General features: G+C 42.1%; 1 protein-coding gene across 3 annotated transcripts in view; it reads right to left on the bottom strand.

Annotated features, from left to right (window-relative positions):
* rnf144aa (ring finger protein 144aa) overlaps positions 1-22,091 on the bottom strand; it is a 113,614-nt gene that overhangs the window by 49,146 nt on the left and 42,377 nt on the right. For all 3 annotated transcript variants that reach the window (XR_011593830.1, XM_070884951.1, XM_070884952.1), the window contains exon 2: positions 8,417-8,563. Coding sequence is in view for 2 of the 3 variants with exons in the window: in XM_070884951.1 (XP_070741052.1) it covers positions 8,417-8,551 (135 nt within the window). In the remaining variant the exon portion in view is untranslated. The remainder of the gene's footprint in view (positions 1-8,416; positions 8,564-22,091) is intronic.

The raw sequence follows: 22,091 nt of genomic DNA, 5'->3' as shown, positions 1-22,091 counted from the left end.
GTTGCTGTGAGCTGGCCAGAATGTGTTGCATGTTTCACTTTCCAGCCTCAGCCCGCAGTGTGTCCCTCATTACCCTGGCAACCCGGTCTTTTTGGCGCAGATCTTAGGCTCCACCCTTGAAATTTAAGGACAGGCTAGGCAGTGCCAAAATGAACAATTCAAACGGGGAAAGTTGGATGATTTTTTTTGGCATAGTTGAGCCCCAAAAAACGGCGTAACTCTTCAAGTACGCCAAAAAATGGCTTTGGGGAAAGTTGAGCCCTGTGCGTTGGCCCTCAGCTGGGGAGAGGGAGATGTGTTACAATTGGTCTTGGGGGTGAGGACTGAAATTATCCAGAATTCCCAGTTCTAGTCACTATCAAGCAAGCCCTGCTCACATATAAAGATGACCACTTGGGACAAGGTATTGAGTGCAACTGGCACAGCGGCAAACCTGTCCCACCCACCCTTTCCCTCAACGACTATCTGTCACACCTGTGACAGGGACTGTGGTTCTCATATTGGACTGTTCAGCCACCCAAGCACTTTTTTTTTTTTTAAAAAGAGTGGAAGCAAGTCTTTCTCGATTCCGAGGGACTGCCTATGATGGTGATGATTGTACCACATCCCCAAAAAGGGAGAAAATTGGTAGAATTTGGAGTTATGAAGTAATAATAAAGGTTTAAGTATAACCAAATCCCCAAAAGATGACTTTTATTTGGATAGAAAAATATGAAAATGGAAAAACCACAGCAAATGAATGACCTTTCCATTTACAATGAATTGTAGGTAAGTTAATTTATTTTTTGGACAGGATCTTGAAGAATAATAATAGTTGGAAGATTCAGCCATTACACAATAAGGAGATGGTTAAAAGGGCTCTCTCCAAGGAATTCACGATCAAAGTTTGAGGGTTGTACATTCTGGATGCATTTTACAGACTGAAGAGGAATGGCTGGAACACATACCTAGCCACTCTCTTTGGGCTGACAGTAACCTTCGAAGGGAAGGGACATCCTCAGCTCACCACTACTTCAATCGTATGATAGTGTTCTCAATTGTGTTGGTAATCATGGTTTTAACAAAAACTGTATTACTTAGCTTCCTCCACTACTGAGCCAAAGAGACAGTGAAGGTCCAGCTTTAACACCTGGTGTGCGCTGAGTTAGCTGACCTCATCAGGGGCAACAATGGGGTTCTTAACATTGGCCTTATCTGAGCTAGGGTGGGAAAAAAAAAAGACTAAATCAGCCAGGGATCCCATTCCTGATCGTTATCCAGCAGCTCCTGCACTTTGCTTGGGCTTGGTTGTAATGAGTCCCCTGGCCCATTAGCCTGCTGACACTGACCTGACTAAGTTCACACATGGTGGAATAGCCATTTGGATGAGGTACTGGAGAGCTGCCAGCACCTGTAGAATTGGACTCCAATACAGGTCATTGCTTTCGGGACAGGACAAAAATCTGAAGAAAACTGCTACAACTCAAATACAACAGATTCAAACTGATTTAAATAAATTAGTTTGATCAATTTACCTCAAGTGAACTTCAGTTAAAAGTGAGATTTAGATCTTCAGCTGCAACTCAGAAAACCAGCTCTACAAACAGGTAATCCCGTGGCTCACACATTGGAGGCTTCAGCACTCAATGTAAAGCACCAGTTAGTGGATCCAGAAACAATGCAGACAAGTGTATTCAACCTACGCTTGCATGTTACATCATCTGTCATTTGATGTGCGGTCTAATGATACTGTTTATTACTGAACTTTTTCCAATGGAAGGTTTATGTGCTGGTTTCTGTTGGTAAAACTGTGGGAACAGTTTAGCAAGAGGAAACTGCTCAGTAGTTAGTAACCTACTATCAAAATGTTTTGATGTAATTTGCTGTATAGGCCTGCAATATTGAATACATATTATCCTGCATGGTCAGGTTGAAGAGTCAGCCTACGCACACCAAACAAATGGTAACCCAATGGCAGATTCCATCGACACTGCTTCAATTTTCTGTCTGTGATTGCTTAATTTGATAGCAGCGGGTGATAACTCCAGTCCAGGAGACTTTCAATGCCACCAATGGTATGAGCATTGTGTTGTTATACTACAGGGTTGCCTTTGAATGCACACCTACTATTGGAGGCTGCTACCCTGTTGTATGAAGAGGGTATTTGTTTGTGTATGGGAATTTTGTTTTACAGGGGTCATAGCGTTCTTACAGTTGGGTGTAAGACTTCAGCGTGGAGGCCCCGACCTGCGAGAAACCACCAGCTGCAGGTCGGGGCCATAAAAGGAGCGTTGGGCCGGGAGCAGCATGGAGGCCACTTCAGGGAGCAGTGTGAGCTGGTGCAGGAGGGCAGCGACTTGGAGAAGGGCGACTGGATTGGATGTCACCAAAATCAAGGTCGCTGAGTGTAGCGTGGTCAGGTACAGCAAGGCGGCAAGCAGCAGAGAAGCGGTGAGGTTGGGGCCGAAGGAGTGGCGAGAGATTGTAGAGCGACGTGATCAGGGCCCAGGAGAGGTGAGAGTTCGGGGCCCAGAAGAGGCGAGGGCCCAGGGGGAGCACAGGCCAGCCCACACTGTGATATGTGCGCACTAGGTCCATGCAGCAGAGCAGGTCTCCAGTCGTCTTGGTTAATCCTTGCCACTAGATCAAGACCTAGCTCCGTCAAGCCCATATGGTGGCTGATGTGCAATGGCCATCACACGTTAAAAAATCCACGCACAGGCATCTTCCGCCCTTCAATATGTAGTTCGGGCTGTGGAATATTAGGTCCTTCATTGAAACACCTGTGAACTCATCCCTTTTTGGTGCGGAAGTAAGTCATCCTCGATACAAGGGACTGCCTAAGAAGACGACTACTTCAATACGTAGAGTGCTGAATTTAGTTTTGTTGCCGCTACATTTAAACACTTCAGTTGCACTGGTTTGGCTCAAAGGACATCATGCATCTAACACTAAAATATGATTCAACAAAACATTAAGTACGGATGGGGAGGAACACTAAAAACTAATGTGGTTGATGCAGCTAGAATAGTATTCCTTTTATTAATTTATTTTAAAAATTGAATTTCAGCTCCATTTGAAACCTTCAATTCCACTCAATTCTTCTTTCCATTTATGCCATCAGTCTTCATTTAGCCAGATTGCCCTGGCATTATGGGTGACTTTCATCAATGCATTCTCACTTTTCCACTTTGGAGCAATCAATAATTTTACAAAAGTCCTCCAAGCCTAAGATGTTTGGGCCCAAGACTTCCTTTGGAGCTGCAGTAGTTGGGGGAAATAGAGCATGTATGAAAAGCTCTAATTGATTTTTCTCAGTTGGGGGGGATTCATTCTTCATTGTATTTGGACAGTAAATAGTTTAAGTAATTTTCTGCAATTGGTGCCTTGTTGTGATCGGCTTATTTTGCTTGTGCAGAGGATGATTTAAGACTTTTTCCTGACAAACAACAATAGGATTTACCATCTTCCCACCAAGATATGGGCCCAAATTTCCCCAGCCGCCTAGAGCGGCGTAGTTAGGGGTGGCACGCTGACTTTTTGGGGGAAAAAAAGCGGCAAAAATGTACCTGGTAATTTGGCCGCTCCCTCGTCGTCCGATTCCATTGTCATGGCGCTGCAGGGCCTGCGGGGGGCGGAGCTTCGGCCGCGCTTGCTCAGCGCAGCCGGCAGGGCTTGGGCCCAGCGTCTCATGGAGTGCCGGCAGGGGGACGCATGCGCGTTTCTGCGTGCGCACATGCGCAGTGGAGCGGGAAGCTTGACAATCGGCCAATTAAAGGGAGAGAGTCCTCAGTATCATTGGCAATGGACCATATATAAAGGTAAGGTTTAAATAGTGATTTTTGTGTGGCTGAGGGAGTGGAAAGGAGTGCTGGATAGGTGGAAGAAAGGTGAGAACTGTGATTTTTGAACATTACCCGAGTGTGAGTCCAATACACGAATGTCGCAAGAGCGTGCAACAAGAACAAAGAATTTCCTCCATGAGGAAGGGGAGAAACTAGTGACTGTAATTGAGAAGAAATGGCTGGAGCTGGATATCAGCAAGAGTGGTCCCACAAAAGTTTCACCCAAGGAAATGAGAAGAAGATGGAACCTAGTTGCAGAAGAATACTCTGCAGGGGTCAATACCGCAAGATCTGGAAGCTAGTGCAAAAAGAAATAGCATGATGTTGGTCAAGTAGTGAGTGTAAGTAATATCTTCATCTTTAAATTGAATTGCAGTTGAAAATGTGAGCAACTGTATGTGTCCCACCCATCAGAAGCACACCATGTGTGAAAATTAATATTTTCATCTTTGAAGAAATTGGCCCACAACAAAAGGGAAAGACGTCGAACAGGAGGAAGTCCGCCAAATCTGCACCAACTGTCACCCCTGGAACAGAGGGTTGCTGCCTTGCTGAGTCACACCAGCAGAAAAAGAATCAGCTCTGCACAAGCTGGACCCACACGCGAGGGTGAGGGCGAGTCATTAAAATGCATAGTCACCCTTCAAATTAACCTGCTGACTGGCCTGCTACGCGTCAGACTACTCATTCCACCCATCCTGCCCCCTCCTGTGCTGCTAACCATTTGACTGTTCAGTTGTATTTTGCAGAAGACGACGACACTCCTCAACATCCTGAAGATCCACCAGAAGATCCAGATGCGTGCGCTCCAGACCAAGGCGGGTGGGGGGGAGGAGGGGTCCATGGAAATGTGTGCATGGGAGAATGCTGACTGCGATATGGATCAGGCCATAGCACAGGACATCACACTGCCAGAAACCTTCATGAGCTCCTCGGTGACATTCCATGGGTTCACACCTTCCGAGGTCGCGGGTCCCAGTGACGGTGGTGAAATGCATGTTGGGACACCCAGTGCCCCACCATCCCAGCCTGCACCTCACACTGGAGGGGTGCTACTAGGCAGACCCACGGCGAGGGGAAGGAGAAGCCGACCAGTCTCTCCTGAGATGCAGCCCTCAGAAGAGTTTAATCAGGTTGTGTCATTGGGTGAGGAGACCAATGCCCTCACAAGATCACTCGTGGCGGCCGTCAGTGGGGTGCGTGATGAGGTAGCGACACTGTCGGGTGAAATTTCAGCACTGAGACGGGAATGGAGGGCAGACATTTCGGAGGGTGTGCAAACAATGGCAGATGCCATGAGGGAGCTAGCTTCTGCAATAAGGGCACAAAGGCCGGATACTCAAATGCCACTCCCACTTCAATCCACGCACCAGCCACCGGTGAGACCCAAGCCGGGCCCCCACCCCCCGTCCCCCCTCCCCATCACCATCACCGACCCTATGAGGAAGTACATCTTCCCCGAGATGTGGGTGAGGGATGGGTGCAGCCTTTCTTTGCTGTTGTTGTTGCTATTGAAGTACACTGTAAAATATCCAATAAAAGATATTTTGCATTAAAATTGAATCATGTTCTTTTAGGGCCACACATTTAGGGACAACTGTAAAAAGTAAAAATCCCTCACCCCTACAGTCATGCGGGCCTGCCGCCCCTAGCCCTGGCGGGAGGGCTAGCCAGTGCGTTCTGCAGTTGGCAAGGTAGGACTACTCTATTTTCAGTAGCTGATTTATCTTTCATTTATTTTTGATGATGTTGTGCTGATGTTGTGAAGATCTTTAGAATCCTCTAACTCACCTTCCTCTCTCCCCCCCACCCTCCCTCCCTCTCTCTGGCTACCTGCGCTGATTTCTTAAATGTAGGTAAAGTTTTTCTGTGCCTACAAAATTGGCCACATACACTGGTCTAAGTTAGTTTGGAGTAACTTTCAGCTGGCCAAATTTGCTTATATAGCCAAAAGAGGCGTAAGTGGCTTGTCACGCCCCCTTTTGGAGGGAAAAAACGAAACTAGAAAAAAACCTTACACTGGAGCAAGTTAAATGGGGAAATTTGCGATTTTTAAATTACTCCACAAAAAGCTACTTACTCCAAAAAAAAACAGGGCAACTCCTGGGGAAATTTCAGTAAAACTGAAAAGTTGTTGGAACTTTAGAAAAACTCATTCAAAAATTTTACTGCTTACTTGCTTATTTCAGTTTGTAAAGAGTAAAGGAGAATAAAGCATTTGGCCCATTTGAACTTCATCCCTCTAATGATGTAACTCACCAGCCTAGCATCCAATTGTATTTTGAACATCCCTAATGCGTTGGACTCTAGAACGTTACATGATGAATTGTTACAAATGTTTATCACTCTTTTGAGTGAAGATATTGTTCTTTTAATATCGGTTTTAAATTAACTTTTCACCAATTTAAATTTATATTCGCCTGACTTAGCTTGAAGTAATATTCTGGGTTCACCTTTTGTGTGTATATATTGTAGGCTAATTGTAATGCCACTCCTCTCAATGCCATTCCATCTGAGATAAGCGAGTTCTGCTTAGACTAGCAATTGAGTCTGAGAATTTCCGTGGAAGGGAGTCAAGAAATGTTTGTTTATAATGGTATAATTTTAAATGGATTGCAGGAACAGAAAGACCTGGGGCTTTACGCACAGATGGTGTCAGGGAAAGTAGGTATATGTCACCTTCCTTCCATTGTCTTCTTCCCTCTAGACAGTCCTTAATCTTTCTTCATTAATCATCTCACTCACATTTGAGTTTTCTTTGCACTCTCGCATACATGTCCTGTTTAGTTACCACAAGTGTAATTTGAATTATGAGGATTTCAGTAAAATCATCCCAGGATCCACAACTTCTGATTCCTAGAGAATACTGCAAATTCATAAAACTGAGATAGTCAGCACAGATGGAGACCTCTGTACAGAATTCAGAGACTCAAATATCACTCGGTCTACAAACAGCAGGCAGATGGTCTTGTTGCTGAACTAGATAGATCAAGAAAAACAGCACTGGCACAGCTGCACAGAAATAATTGCTCTGATTAATCCCAGTAGAAAAGTACAGAGGTTTCCAAAAAAGTTGTTGAGAAATCATATTGTTAAACTCTGTCCTATGAAAGCAGATACTATAGCAGCAAGACTTCGGATGTGCTATATTGGATCAGAGAGGTTAATCTCTAAAATGTTGGCAATTTTTCAAACTGGGCTTGATTGAGTAATGAATTGAGCAGATCTGTTTCAATCAGAATTTGACTCCTCACTTGACCTTGTAACGTTTGCTGGACCCAACTACATCCATCTTGAATTCTTCTAGATTCATTAAAATAGTTTTAAAAGGTCCTGTATTCTTATCATCTCAAATCTACTTTTAATGCTAAATTGCATAATTTGAATAATCCATTAATATTAAACCAAAATAATGCAAAAACACTTCCCGTGTTGCTTTTATTAAAATAGCTTATTGTGAGTTATTAAATAATTCAACTTTTTCCAAACAAAAACAATCCTGAATAGTAGAATGCCTGTGAAAAATTGGCACTGTGCCAAACAACAAAAAATCAAGTCAAGATGTCATAGAGCTTTCCAGTTACAGGCCAGTATCTCTACTCTGTGTCTCTTACAAATCAATGGAGCAATTGTTTTTTTTTTAAATAGAAGGAAAACCATCACTGAGACAATTTCACCACCAGAGCAGGCAACACAAAGCTAGTACAGTATCAACATACACAATCATCACAGCGATCTGTTAAAATTATTCCCATTGCTGAAATGACACCTAAAATCAGTAATGTATGTCAACAGAGCTGTTCTGAATGAAATGTAGAAAATTATAGAAGGCCAAATAACATTTCAGTGTAAATCCACAAAGAGTCATTCATATTATGCTAAAAGCTCAGGCGCGTCATTTTAAATTTAAGGGATTAGCAGTTCTCAAAAGTGAGCCATACAATGATCATATATAAAAATAAGGCAGATTTTGTTAAAGTCAGTAAAAAATAAATGTATCTAGTTACTGAAATCACATGAAATGGAAAGACAGTAGTCTTGAATTTCATCTGGTTAGTTTTGCAAGAAAAATCCATACAAAGAGGAAATAAGTCTCCATTTTGAATTAAATGATGCAAGTTGATGCAATATTAATAGTAAAAATGTGAATACATTTACAAAAATAAGTCTATCCTAGCAAGTGGTTCCATTAGATCATGTAAGGTCCAAGACTACAAAAAACATTGACATTAGTGAAATGTAAAGCAATTCTCCGTGAATACAACATAGACAGAGGCAGGCAGGTATCTCTTTGGAGGGAATCCGAAACAAAGAAACTATACTGAATTATCAGAATGGAAAATTAAAACGTTAAGCTAATCTTCCCATATTTCTGGGTCCAAAGGACAGGAAGATATGCAGATTCTACAAATATCAGCAATGAAGAATATGGCTTGTTGCAGTGTTTTTAAATCAAACCTCGACTGTTTTGACATGATACACACAACAATTCCAATATTAAATCTACAATATATTGGAGCATCGCGAGCTTTATAAAATTGTTTAAAAATGTCCTACAACCAGTTATACAGCAAAATAAAAATCATACCAACCAGGGTACAGAATATGCATTGGCACTGCGATAATGTCGTCATTTGCTCTAAAGGATATTCCCCAAGACACAATTTACAAGACACGAGGGGATCCAGTGCCAGGTCCCAAGTAGGCCTATATCTTGCTGTTGTCATTCTAAGCTGAATCTGGAAGAAAGAAAGAATTATCTGCAACTGTAACAATTTAATTGTTTGATCGTAGAAAGTTTTCATCAATTATGGAAGATAAGTACACCTCTAACAAGACCAAAATTAAGTAAGTGATGCGATATTGACAGTCTGATGAACACCCGTCAAACTGATAGCCATTGCCTTATTTGAATACCTTTGCAGTACAATTTGCCTAATGTACTGTGGCAGATAAATGCTAAATTAATTATTTAGTAGTTTACATGCCACACCTAGCAACCCCTGCAAACACAGTTCTCCCTGCTTAAATGTTCCCATTTTCCTATTGCCAAAAAGAAATTGGTTATTTCAACTAATCTGTTAGTGTGTTAAAAATTCATAGCACTGTTAAGCAAGCAACATTGCTGTACGGAAGATTATCATAAAATCGTACAGCACAGAAGGAGACCATTTGGCCCACCTTGTCTGTGCTGGCTCTTTGAAAGAGCTGTCCAATCAGGCCCCCAACCCTGCTGTTTCCTCATAGCCCTGCAATTTTCTCCCCTTCAAGTATTTATCCAATTCCCTGTTGAATGTTACTATTAAATCTACTTCCACCACCCTTTCAGGGAATATATCCCAGATCATAATAACTCGTAGCATAAAAAAAACCTCATCTCACCTCTGGCTCTTTTGACAATTACCTTAAATTTGCATCCCATGGTGACCGACCCTTCTGCCAGTGGAAACAGTTTCTCCTTATTTTTAAATCATCAAAACCTGTCATGATTTTGAACGCCTCTATTAAGTCTCCCCTCAACCTTCTCTGCTCTAAGCTTCTCTAGTCTTTCCATGTAACTGAAGTCCCTCATCCCTAGTAAATCGGTACACAAGAACACAAGAAATCGGAGCAGGAGCAGGCCATTTGGCCCAGAGAGCCTGCTCCGCCTTTTAATAAGATCATGGCTGATCTGATCACGGACTCAGCTCCACTTCCCCGCCCGATCCCTATAACCCTTTATTCCCCTATCGCTCAAAATTCTGTCTATCACAGCCTTAAATATATTCAATGACCCAGCCTCCAGAGCTCTCTGGGGCAGAGAATTACACAGATTTACAACCTTCTGAGAGAAGAAATTCCTTCCAATCAGTTTTAAATAGGCGGTCCCTTATTTTGAGACTATGCCCCCTAGTTTTAGTTTCCCCTATGAGTGGAAATATCCTCTCTGCATCCACCTTGTCGAGCCTTCTCATTATCTTATGTTTTGATAAAATCACCTCTCATTCTTCTGAACTCCAATGAGACCCAACCTACCTCATAAGTCAACCCCTTCATCTCCGGAATCAACCTAGTGAACCTTCTCTGAACAGCCTCCAATGAAAGTATATCCTTCCTTAAATACGGAGACCTCACCAATACCCTGTACAGTTGTAGCAGGACTTCCCTGCTTTTATACTCCATCCCCCTTGCAATAAAGGCCAACATTCCATTTGCCTTCCTGATTACTTGCTGTACCTGCATACTAACTTTGTGTTTCATGCACAAGGACCCCAGGTCCCTCTGTACTGAAGCACTTAGCAATTTTTCTCCATTTAAATTATAATCTGCTTTTCTATTTTTTCTGCCAAAGTGGATAACCCCTCTCCAAAGTCTTGACATCCTTCCTGAAGTATGGTGCCCAGAATTGGACACTACTCCAGCTGAAGCCTAAACAATGTTTTATAAAGGTTTAGCATAACTTCCTTGCTTTTGTACTCTATGCCTCTATTTATAAAGCCAAGGATTCCATATACTTTAAAAAAACTTTATTAACCTATTCTGTCACCTTGAAAGATTTCTGTATGTAATCCCTCAGGTGTCTCTATTCCTGCACCCCCTTTAAAACTATACCAAGATAAACAGACATTTCTTGACTTCCTTCCAAGGAAGGGATTGCTAGTCTATGCAGAAATCGCTTACCTTAGATAGGACGGCATTGAGAGAAGGGGTATTACAATTAGCCTCACTATTACATAAGATAGAGTAAACAAAACATGTTCAAAATTGAGGGGCTTTAAGAAGGTAATTCAATAAAAAATATTTCCACTGGTCAGTGAGTCTGTACCTAAAGGCATAAATTTAAGATCTTCACCAATAAAACAAACAGGGAGGTTATGAACATAATTTTTTTTTTTAAAAAGAAGGCTGAGGGTTGTTAGGATATGGACTGCCCTACCAGAAACAGTGGTGAAAGCAGAATCTATAGAGCTTTTAGAAGAGAAGTGGATAAATGCCTAATAAAAGAAACATTTCAAAATAGTTTCGAGAAAGCACAGGGGAATGGGATTAAATATATAAATCTTTCAAAGTTGGTACAGGTACGATGGGCCCCATTGGCCTCTTTCTGTGCTGTAAACGTTTATAGAGGTAAATTTCCTCAGGGCTTCTCCGTTCCGCCACCGTAAGCAGAAACCTGATTTGTGCCTGTAAACGGGGTTTCTGCCAAACCTTTGCCGAAGTTACGAAAGCAGACTGGGAGCAGGTCCAAGAAAACTCCCAGCGTTTGATTTTGAGACAAAATAAGTGTTTATGGGATTGGATTCCAATCAAATGGAATTAAAATGCGCTATTCATGTTTAAAAGGAAATATGCAGCGAACTGCACTATAGCTGACCCATCAGTACTCGGTATTACATTCAACAGCAGCAACGTCCTCTCATTGTGCAAAATATTTCAAAATAGTTTGTGCGCTTTTTTATAAACTTACTGTGCACTGCTAAACAGCCATGTTTACAAATATCTGTTCTTTACAGGATTATTGACAGAACCAAAAGTTCAAATTGATTGGGAAACAAAATAAAAATGCATTATTAGTAACCCTTTTAAATCTACTGATCTCAGTAGCTACAATTGTCTCTTGCATGTTCACAGTATCATTTCAGATTAGCCCATTACCAGTAAAACTACTCTATTATTTATAGCTGTCGTGTTTTTTATTTCTGCAAATGGAAAGTCAGAAGACAAATCAATTGTTAAAGGGAAAAAACATGTCCAATTAAAATGCGAGAAATATAAGTTTATCTTGGAAATATTAATAGAACATATTTTAGGAAACATTTAAAATATTCAGCTCTGTACTTTAACATCCTGATCCAAGAGTTAAACAGGAGTATATTATCTACATTCCTTTCCATCAGCACTTGCAATTCACAAATATTACAGCCTCAGACAGCGGTTTGTCTCGAAACTCGATTACTGAAGGAACAAGTTGCTGAATGCCTGTCCCTAGGCCATATTAAAGTCCAGTAAATCGTTACATGAATCATTTTTACTCGTTTATAAATTCTTTTTACAATTTATTTGAATTAACTGCAGTAATCTACTTACTGATGGGCCAAGTTCCAAACAAGCAGGAGAATAAAGAGGTCATTGGTGGCTGTTCTTATATATATATCATGAAACTGACCTGAAATTGACAAGTAGAGAATTGCAAAAAGCTGTTTTGAAGCCTTTCAAGGTCACACTATAATGATCACATTGTGGTTTATCGAAGTCAAAATGTTCTGGAGAGTCTCCGTTTCTCCAAAGTCTGAGCTGCTATTACACATATATGCATTGGCTTTATCAATATTATAATCACAAATAAGATTTGCCAAATATTTTTATGCAGAATGATGCTTTAAAAGTACTATTAAAATGAATTTTTGTAAACATTACAGACTATGGTATATAGCAAGCAAAAGGAGATGCTACATATTTACAGTCTATTAATTAAATATTTTTAAGCACTGAATTCCCACTTTGGTGAGTTTTTTTATATTGCTTAATTTGAATTACCAAATAATGTTACTGTTTTAGTACAAAAACTCAAATACCGTAGAATCATAGAATGATACAGCACAGAAGGAGGCCATTGAGCCCATCATTTGAAAGAGCTATCCAATTAGTCCCACTCCCTTGCCCTTTCACCATCGCGCTACAAATTTTTCCCCTTCAAGTATTTATAGAATTCCATTTTGAAAGTTATTACTGAATCTGCTTCCACCTTTCAGGCAGTGCATTCCAGAGCATTATAACTTGCTGTGGAAAAAAAAAATTCTCATCAAGTCTCTGGTTCTTTTGCCATTTACCTCTAGACTTAATGCACTCCTGGCTGGCCTCCAACATTCTACCCTACGTGAACTTGGTGATCCAAAACTCGGCAGCCCGTGTCCTAACTCACACCAAGTTCTGGTCATCCATCACCCCTGTGATCGTTGACCTACATTGGCTCCCAGTTAAGCAACGCCTTGATTTTAAAATTCTCATCCTTGTTTTCAAATACCTCCGCGGTCTCTCTCCTCCCTATCTCTGTAATCTCCTTCAGCCCCACAACTCTCCTCCCACCCCCCCTCCACCTCCCCCTGAGATATCTGCGTTCTTCTAATTCTGCCCTCTTGAGCATCCCTGATTATAATCGCTCAACCATTGATGGCCGTGCTTTCTGTTGCCTAGGCCCTAAGCTCTGGAATTCCCTGCCTAAACCTCTCTCGCCTCTCTTTCCTCCTTTAAGACACTCCTTAAAACCTACCTCTTTGAACAACCTGCCCTAATTTCTCCTTTTGGCTTGCTGTTAAATTTTTTGTCTCATAATATTCCTGTGAAATGCCTTGGGATGTTTTACTACGTTAAAGGTGCTATATAAATACAAGTTGTTGTTGTTGTATTACCTTAAATCTGTGCCCTCTGGTTACCAACTCTTCTGCCATTGGAAACAGTTTCTCTTTATTTACTTATCAAAATTCTTCATGATTTTGATCACTTCTATTAAATCTCCCCTTAACCTTTTCTTCTTTAAGGAGAATAGCCTCAGCTTCTCTCATCTCTCCACGTAACTCAAGATTTTTATCCCTGTAAATCTCCTCTGCACCCTCTCCAAGGCCTTGACATCCTTCTTAAAGAGTGGGTCCCAGAAATGTCACAATACTCCAGATGGGGCCGAACCAGTGTATTATAAAGTTTTAGCATAACTTCCGTACTTTTGTACTGTGCCGGTTTATAAATCCAAGGACTCCATATGCCTTTTCAACAGCCTTCTCAACTTTTTCTGCTACCTTCAAAGATTTGTGTATGTACACTGCAAGGTGTCTCTGTTCCTGCACCTCCTATAAAATTGTATAATTTAGTTTATATTGCCTCTCCTCATTCTTCCTACCAAAATACATCACTACACACTTTTCTGCGTTAAATTGCATTTGTCACGTGTCTGCCCATTTCACCAGTCTATGTCCTCTTAAGTCAGGAGTAACTGAATTATCAGAAATAGACAGAATTTATAAAACCTCATTGTTTATAATCAAGAATAATATAAAGGTCAACAGTATAACTAGCAAGTTATCAACAAATAAAAAATCATATTTTATTTCTTGTATTATAAAATGAACCAAATATCAAACACAAACATACTAAATAGGCTTAGTAGAGTTGGTTGAAACACAATTTCTATTATTTAGAAATCCAAGATTCGGATTTAATTATTTTTCCCAGTTCAAATTTCCAACTCTCCTGAAGGTATGCACTTCTACAATGTAGAGGGCATCTTAGCCAAGTTCAGCCCTGGGCCTGATTCCAACCTACACAAAGATACTTACTTCCACTGGGAGTTGGTCAACAACAATCAGAAACTGAGAATCTCCAGTACATAGTGACTCGGAACACTGGCTGATTTTCCCCTTCCTTAACCCAGCGCCCTGTAGCTAATTGTAACACTTTACTAAGATCAGTTAACTCAGCACAGATTGGCAATGGAACCTAGGGCCTTCCCCAGCGAGAAACTGATGGGATCGGATTGGCCACCCAATTCGATAGCAAGTAAAATTAGGCGGGGTGTAAAACAAGCAGCCAATCTGATTTTGTTAATTTGCCGCCAGGTGGATTAGGTTAGAATTACAACCAAAAACATTACATTTGTGCCTTTTGCACAGTTCTGATTCATTAACAGCTTAGTTTCATCGTATATTCCTAGGAAGAGTATGGACAGATCTTGAGACTGATAATGCCAGAAACCACTAAATTGAGATATTACTCAAGTTCAAAATAATTTCAACTATGTGAAAATAAAATCAGAGAATTTGAATTGAGCTGAAGAATAATATTTCAGATTTTGAAACCATTTCTGACTGATAGAGAATTCAAACAAGCTGCAAAGTTGAGAAAACACAGACCCTTGCCGACGTGAGAGTTAGCACGATGCCTTAAGCATCAATCAACTTGACATTTCAGGACTTTAGGCTGGGAGCCAATTAACATATCAATTGAGCCAATAAGGTCAAAGGAGGTCACGGTTATAAATTGATCCAGGATAAGTACAACCATTTTTTGCCATGTGTTTCAGAAGGACAAAGGACCTGGCACAAAGCCAGCAGTTTGTTGCAGCTGCCAGAATAAAGTTATGTTAAACTATCACCAGAGTTCACATCTCATTGAAAATTAAGAGATCTAACAATTTTGGCGTCATGAACAGGATCGCTGAGGGAAGAAACTGAATTTTGGACATCGGACCTACATACTGAGGTAAGGATTCCTCTTTATAAAAGTCCTCAGTCAATTGTCAAAATTCACCACCCCTTCTACGCGATTCCGAAAGCCTCCGGTTTGCGAACCCTCCGGTTGCTAATCAGCTCGAGGTCCCATAGACGTCTAAACTTCGGCAGTGTGTTCGTTAATTCATCACCGACCCACTGATCGGCTGGAAAGCCTAGGACTCAAGACCCCAGTAAAGAAATCAGTACTATGGCAGCAGAAGATAAGAGCAAAGAATTGCCTACAACTGTTAAAGGCGGGTGGACACCACCTGAGATTTCGATAGACGAAATCCTCGAACAATTGAAAGAATACATAGAGCAACAATTCGACTTATCTAAAACCTGTATTAAGATCGAACAAAAGTATTGTACCTCCAAAGGACAATGGTCCTTGGACGAGATCAAAAGGGTCTGGGGAAAAACGACCCGTATGAAAAATAAAGAGCGAACCAGATGGTCCTTAGCTGTTATGGGACCGACAGCGGAATGAAATTATAACGCGTTCCCAACATGATAGGGACCTGACCAGTACAAAGGACCAATTGTAAGCGGTTTGTGAACAAATAAGACAGAAAAAGCTTGAACCTGAAAAGTTGGAAGCGGAAGTTAAAGATCTTAAAGGTGAAATTAAAGAATGGAAAAAATCAGGTGGTCAAGAGACAGTAATAGGAAAAGGAAAATGTATCGGTCAATTCCCAGGGTACCCATGTTTGGATAAGTTAAAAGCGAAAACCCGAAGATATGACCAAGGAATAGATACGGATTCTGAGTCCTCCGATGATACAGGGTCAGAGGATGAAGAATTAGGGGTGCGATTTTCCACGTTTAAAAAAAAACGAGTTGTAGTCAAATCAGAAGAGACTGCGGATGAGGACGGAACCAAAAAAACGAAGAACATGGTGTATACAAAATATTAGTTCATGATCCGGCAGACCCAGAGAAAATTGATAAATGGTCCAAGGAATTGCCCAATCCAAGGAAAGGGGGAGTGAAAACGTGGGACCAATTGGACCGCTTAAGAAATATATATCAACTTCATCCCTGAGACGGAGTGCAAATTTTGACCATAATGGTGCCAAAAACACAAGGAAGGAAATTGTACAACAAGGTAAAAGGAGCTTTGGGATGGGATGAGCAAGAATTATACGCAGGGTGGGATGCAATTAAACACTGGCTGCAAGCCGTCAGTCCAGCTAAGACAGACTGGGGAAAAATTGCAGCCTGCCAACAGAAAGGAACAGAGGAGGTCCTGGAGTATGACGAGCGGTTTAGATGCACGAGGCTAGAACATTCGGGTATGAATAATACGGATGAGGAAATGGATGAACAAGAGTTTGGACCCCTGAAAGCAGCTTTTGTGGCAGGTCTAAAGCCAGAACTGTCCAAAATGCTTAAGGTAGTGTTACCGGACTGGGAAGGTAGAGGAACTACCTTTGCAGTGTTGGTGGATCGATGTAACCAATTAGATCGGGATATGGGAGTTAAAGTCCGAGCTGTGCAGGCTATGGGATGGAAATCCCAGGATTCCGATAAACAGTTATTAGGAAAATTACCCGGAAAATGTCATTATTGTGGGAAAGAAGGTCACTGGGCCAAGACGTGCAAGGCAAAACAGCAAGGTCGTGGCTGGGGAAGAGGATGCAACCAGGGATACAATTCAGCCAACAAACCAGGCTTGTCACAAGATAACGACCTCATAGAAGCATTTAAGTGACTGACAATACAACAACAGAAGGAGTTACTTGGGATAGCAAAAAACGATTAGAGCCCGCCCTGGTCCCCCTCCTCGCACTAATACAACAGAGGGAAGATGGGCTATATATAACTGAGGGTGGGCGATAAGGATATGGACTGTCTTTTCGACACAGAGGCGGAATTAACATGCTTACCCCTACAATATGGAGACTTTTTGCCGTTGGATGGTAGGGCACGTACAGCCTATGGAGTTGGGGGCCATAAAATGGAAATTAAAAGGACAACACCGGTACTTATAGGGCTGGGTCCACATGAACTAACCACACCGGTCTGGATAGGCCCAGTAGATCAACCCCTTTATGGAATGGACGTTCTAATCCAAGTGGATTCATCACTGCATTTCGAGGATGGTCGGGTGACATGGTCAATTAGAACTTTGAAGAAAGAAGAATTGAAGGAACATCCGATATGAGCTAGATAAGAACGATTGTGGCCTACTCTAGATGGAGCCGGCGTCATTTACTGGGACCAAGCCTCCATGCACTAAACAGTATCCCATCAGTCCAACTGCCATCGCGGGAATCTCACCGATTATTCAGCAATTGGAGAAACAAGGGGTGCTTATTAAAACACGTAGCTCCTCCAATAGCCCCGTGTGGCCGGTACAGAAATCTAATGAAACATGGCGTTTGACCGTCTATTATAGGAAAGCTAACCAGTGTATTGATCAAAAAGCTCCTTTGGTCGCAGATCCCTCCACCATTTTTAATGCCCTCAAACCGGAACATAAATATTTCTCGGTTATAGATATGTCCAACGGATTTTGGTCGGTGCCTCTGGCACCGGAGGTTCGACAGTGGTTTGCTTTCACTGTCCAAGGACAACAGTATACTTGGACCCGGTTACCGCAGGGTTTCCACAACAGCCCTACGGTATTCCACATGGCTTTACAAAGCCATTTGCGAGAATTACCTCCCCCGTCATCCACAGTCATCCAATATGTAGACGATATCCTGCTAGCTTCAAACATGGAAGAACAGCATGAACAAGATTTGAGAGATCTGCTGGACCACCTTTGGCTGAAAGGACATAAAGCCAGCATCGACAAAGCACAAATATCCCAATAAGAGGTTGTATACCTGGGACAAAAGATTTTACAAGGAAAGAGAGAACTTACCCAGGATAGAACTGCAGCCATTCAGGCTGCTAAAAAAAACCACCACTATTCAGGAACTAAGGTCCTTTTTGGGATTGTGTAACTTTAACAGAAATTGGATTGACTCCTTCACACAGCTTGCTCAGCCATTGAATGATATCTCAAAGGAGAAACGTGCCTCTAAAGAAGCCATCACCCTCACTAAGGAACAGCAAGAGGCCTTCCTGAGTTTGAAAAAGGCTTTGTGTTTGGCACCGGCTCTGGGAATCCCCGACAGTGGTTAGCCATTTACCCTGTTTGTTCATGAGAAAGAAAGATACATGACAGCTATGTTGACACAAGAACATGGGGATCAGCAAAGACCTATTGGCTATTATTCAGCAAATCTGGATGCGGTAGCCCTCAAATGGGGAAGTTGCCGAAGGGCCATGGAAGCTACATGTCGAGCGGTAATGATCACTGCGGGTCTAGTCCTCGACCAAAAGCTGATTGACAAATGTCCCCACACCGTACATGCTTTGCTGTCTATGAATAGAATGTCTCAGGTGACGGCAGCTCGATGGACCCGCTGGACAGCAGTTTTGGAAGCTCCTAATCTCCATATCGTCTGGGCCAGCCCGGTTAATCCCGCAACTATGCTCCCGATGTCAGAATAGAGGGAGCAAGGGGGTGGGGGGGGGGGCGGGAGAGAATGTGAAGAGCATGACTGCGTGGAGATTTTAAAAGAAACAGAAGCAGCCTGAGCAGCAGGGGAGCCTCTACACAACCCAGACCTCATCCTGTTTACAGATGGTTCCTCCTTTGTGGACAATGGTACCAGAAAAGCAGGATGGGCAGTTACAACCTTATATGAGGTAGTGGCAAAAGGATGTTTACCCTCAGGAACATCAGCACAACAGGCCGAGTTACGGGCCCTGTCAGAAGCATGTCGAATAGCAGAAGGACAGAAAGCTAATGTCTACAGATTCACGTTATGCTTTTGGAGTCGCTCACGACTTTGGTCTGTTATGGCAGAAAAGAGGATTCCTCACTGCTGCTGGTACACCCATCTGAAATGGAAAAGAAGTCCGAGACTTACTGGAGGCCATACAATTACCTCAGGAAGTGTCCATCCTGAAGTGTAAGGCCCATACCAAGGAAAATACCACAGAAGCACAGGGAAATGCCCAAGCCGACCAGGCAGCTAAAGATGCCGCCTCACAGGGCGCTCCCTCAGAAGAACCAACACAGATGTGCAGATTGAAAGCACTCAGGACTCTGACACGAGACCTTCAAACAATGCAAGGCGAGTGCTCTCGAGAGGAAAAATGGACATGGATTGAGGCAGGAATTAAGCTATGCGAAGATGGTGTCTGGAGACAAAGAGTTACCAACAAGCCAGTCGCGCCACAAGCGCTTATGCCTTTTTTTTAGCCCAACAGATCCACTCGTGGGGACACTTGGCCTCACAACAGATGACGGCATGGTTCCAGAAAAGTTGGTGGGGTCGGGGATTTAAAAAACACGCCCAGCTGGTAGCAGACCGTTGTGTGGTCTGCCAGAAAAATAATTCTGGACCCATCACGGTAATGCCCCAACTGAGGCTCCCTGCCCCTGCCCCTGCCGGACCATTCCAGCATCTGCAGGTTGATTATATATCTCCCCCTCCATGCCAAGGATACACTAACATTCTTGTCATGGTCGACAGATTCTCTAGATGGGTAGAAGCTGTCCCAACTAAAAGAGCCACAGCCAATCACACTGCAAAGGTCTTGTGTAAAGATTACATTCCCCGATGGGGAGTCCCGAGTAGCATTGACTCAGATCAGGGAATACACTTCACAGGTGCTGTCTGCCAAGAAGTCTGTAGGTTACTGAACATTACATGGGATTTACACTGTCCTTATCACCCACAATCATCAGGACAAATAGAGCGAATGAATCGAACTCTGAAACAATGGTTTGCCAAATATCACCAAGAAGGAACACCAAGGCCCCAGGCACTACCAATAGTGCTATGTAGCATTAGGGCAACCCCGAACAGAACTACAGGTCTAAGCCCATTTGAAATTATAACAGGAAGACCCATGTCGCGGCCAGGAACTATTGATTTACGGAAAGCTGATGTTCACTTAATGAGTGACACACTGTTATCATACTGTCAGAACCTAACCAATGCTATATGTTCTGTTTCCCGACAGGTATCGGCAGCTTGGGGTAATCCACCCGAAGGAGGACACGACATAATCCCGGGAGTCTGGGTTTATGTGAAAAAGTTACATAAATAACCTTTGGGTACCAAGTGGGAGGGATCTTACCAAGTGTTATTGACCACCCAGGTAGCTGTTAAAAGTCCAAGGAAAGAAAGCCTGGATCCATGCCTCACACGTTAAACGAGCACCCGTAACTGATAATCTGATAAAGACAATTACTTTTTGCCAAAATGTATAAATTTACTGTACTACTGACTGCATTTGCCTAGTTCTTACTAGCCGACCCTCTGCACCAAAGGGAAATAGTAGAGTACCGAGGGAATTACATGTAAATACTTTTTAAATATATATCATACATTTATGCCAAACAAAGTAACATTTCTCGTTGAGTATTGCACATATATCCCAGATCGCTCCGAAGAAATTACCCACTTAGCGGAGCATATCCAAAAGGAGGTAGAAAAACTTAAGCAACCCCCATCATTCACTTTGTGGAGCGGAGCCACTGAATGGCTAGGTTCAATAGGAACTTCACTGGCGGAAGGTTTAATTCTATTCATTGTAATTATTTTACTTTTATATTGTTTGTTTATGTTGATTAAATGTTGTTGCAACCAGGCGGCTGCAGCTGCTGTCCCACAGGTGAGACACCTTGCAGGTCCCAGCAGACCGTCTGTACGTGGCACAGGGGTATGTTATGCTTAAGGGAAGGTTGTTTACTGGTTGAATTAAGATATTGATTTGGATTAAATTGGAATGAGGTTAATTACCTACTAAAACCAGACTTCCATTGTGGCTATAATGGAATTCGGGTTGATGTAAATTTGTGTGGAAGCGACTAGTCTGGACATGTGGCAAAACACATCAACAAATTTTAGAAGGAAACTCTATTAACATGCATGAAATTATTTTGTAGAATGTTTAACCAGTGATACCTGATGTTTTATGATTCAGTTTGTGAAAGAATCAAAGGGGGGGATTGATAGAGAATTCAACAGGCTGCAAAGTTGAGAAAACAGACCCTTGCCTACGTGAGTTAGCACGATGCCTTAAGCATCAATCAACTTGACATTTCAGGACTTTAGGTTGGGAGCCAATTATGGGCTAACAACATATCAATTGAGCCAATAAGGTCAAAGGGGGCGAGGTCACGATTGTAAATTGATCCAGGATAAGTACAGCCATTTTTTGCCATGTGTTTCAGAAGGACAAAGGACCTGGCATAAAGCCAGCAGTTTGTTGCAGCTGGCAGAATAAAGTTATATCACCGGAGTTCACATCTCATTGAAAATTAAGAGATCTAACACTGACCACATCGCTACTAAATAGGAACCAACTCTGGATTTATCAGAGTTTGGCACATCAATCAAATGTACGCAATGGACTTGGATCATTACAGAGCGTAACCTAATGAACAATAGATTCAAATGAGTCGGTGGACCTGACACAGCTTGTAATTGAACCATTATCAAATACCTAACTTATATAAAACTAATCTACAAAGAAACAACAATAAGTTCTTCACAAAAAGTTAGTGATGCAATTAAATGTTTATCTTAAAAAAACTGGCATACGACAAGTAATAACTTGTACTTGATTTTGCCTTTTGAAATACTGTCTGGTTCTGGCTGACTGGACCGTTGTTGCATTTATATATGAATATGTAGAGCCTTATTTGTTATCATGTTTTGTACCTTATTCAAGTGATTATACTGATATGGGTGAGCCTCGGCAGTGTGCCTCAGCAGACTATTTAATCACAGAGAGCATCATGCTCAAACCCAATCCTGCCCTTATCTTTCAGTTTTGCACACACAGTTTCCCTTGTTTCCATGAGTTTTTTTTTTAAATCCTGATAATTTTACGTTTATTAGCATTAAATGTAGAAGGTTTCCTCTCCTCTCCCTTCTGGTGACTTAGCTACATTATCCAGCGAATAGCTGAGCTGGACAAACCACGTTCAATCCCTGGTCTGTGCTGA

Source organism: Pristiophorus japonicus, chromosome 7, assembly GCF_044704955.1.
Source record: "Pristiophorus japonicus isolate sPriJap1 chromosome 7, sPriJap1.hap1, whole genome shotgun sequence".
Taxonomy (NCBI): domain Eukaryota; kingdom Metazoa; phylum Chordata; class Chondrichthyes; family Pristiophoridae; genus Pristiophorus; species Pristiophorus japonicus.
This window is presented reverse-complemented; position numbering and strand designations above follow the sequence as displayed.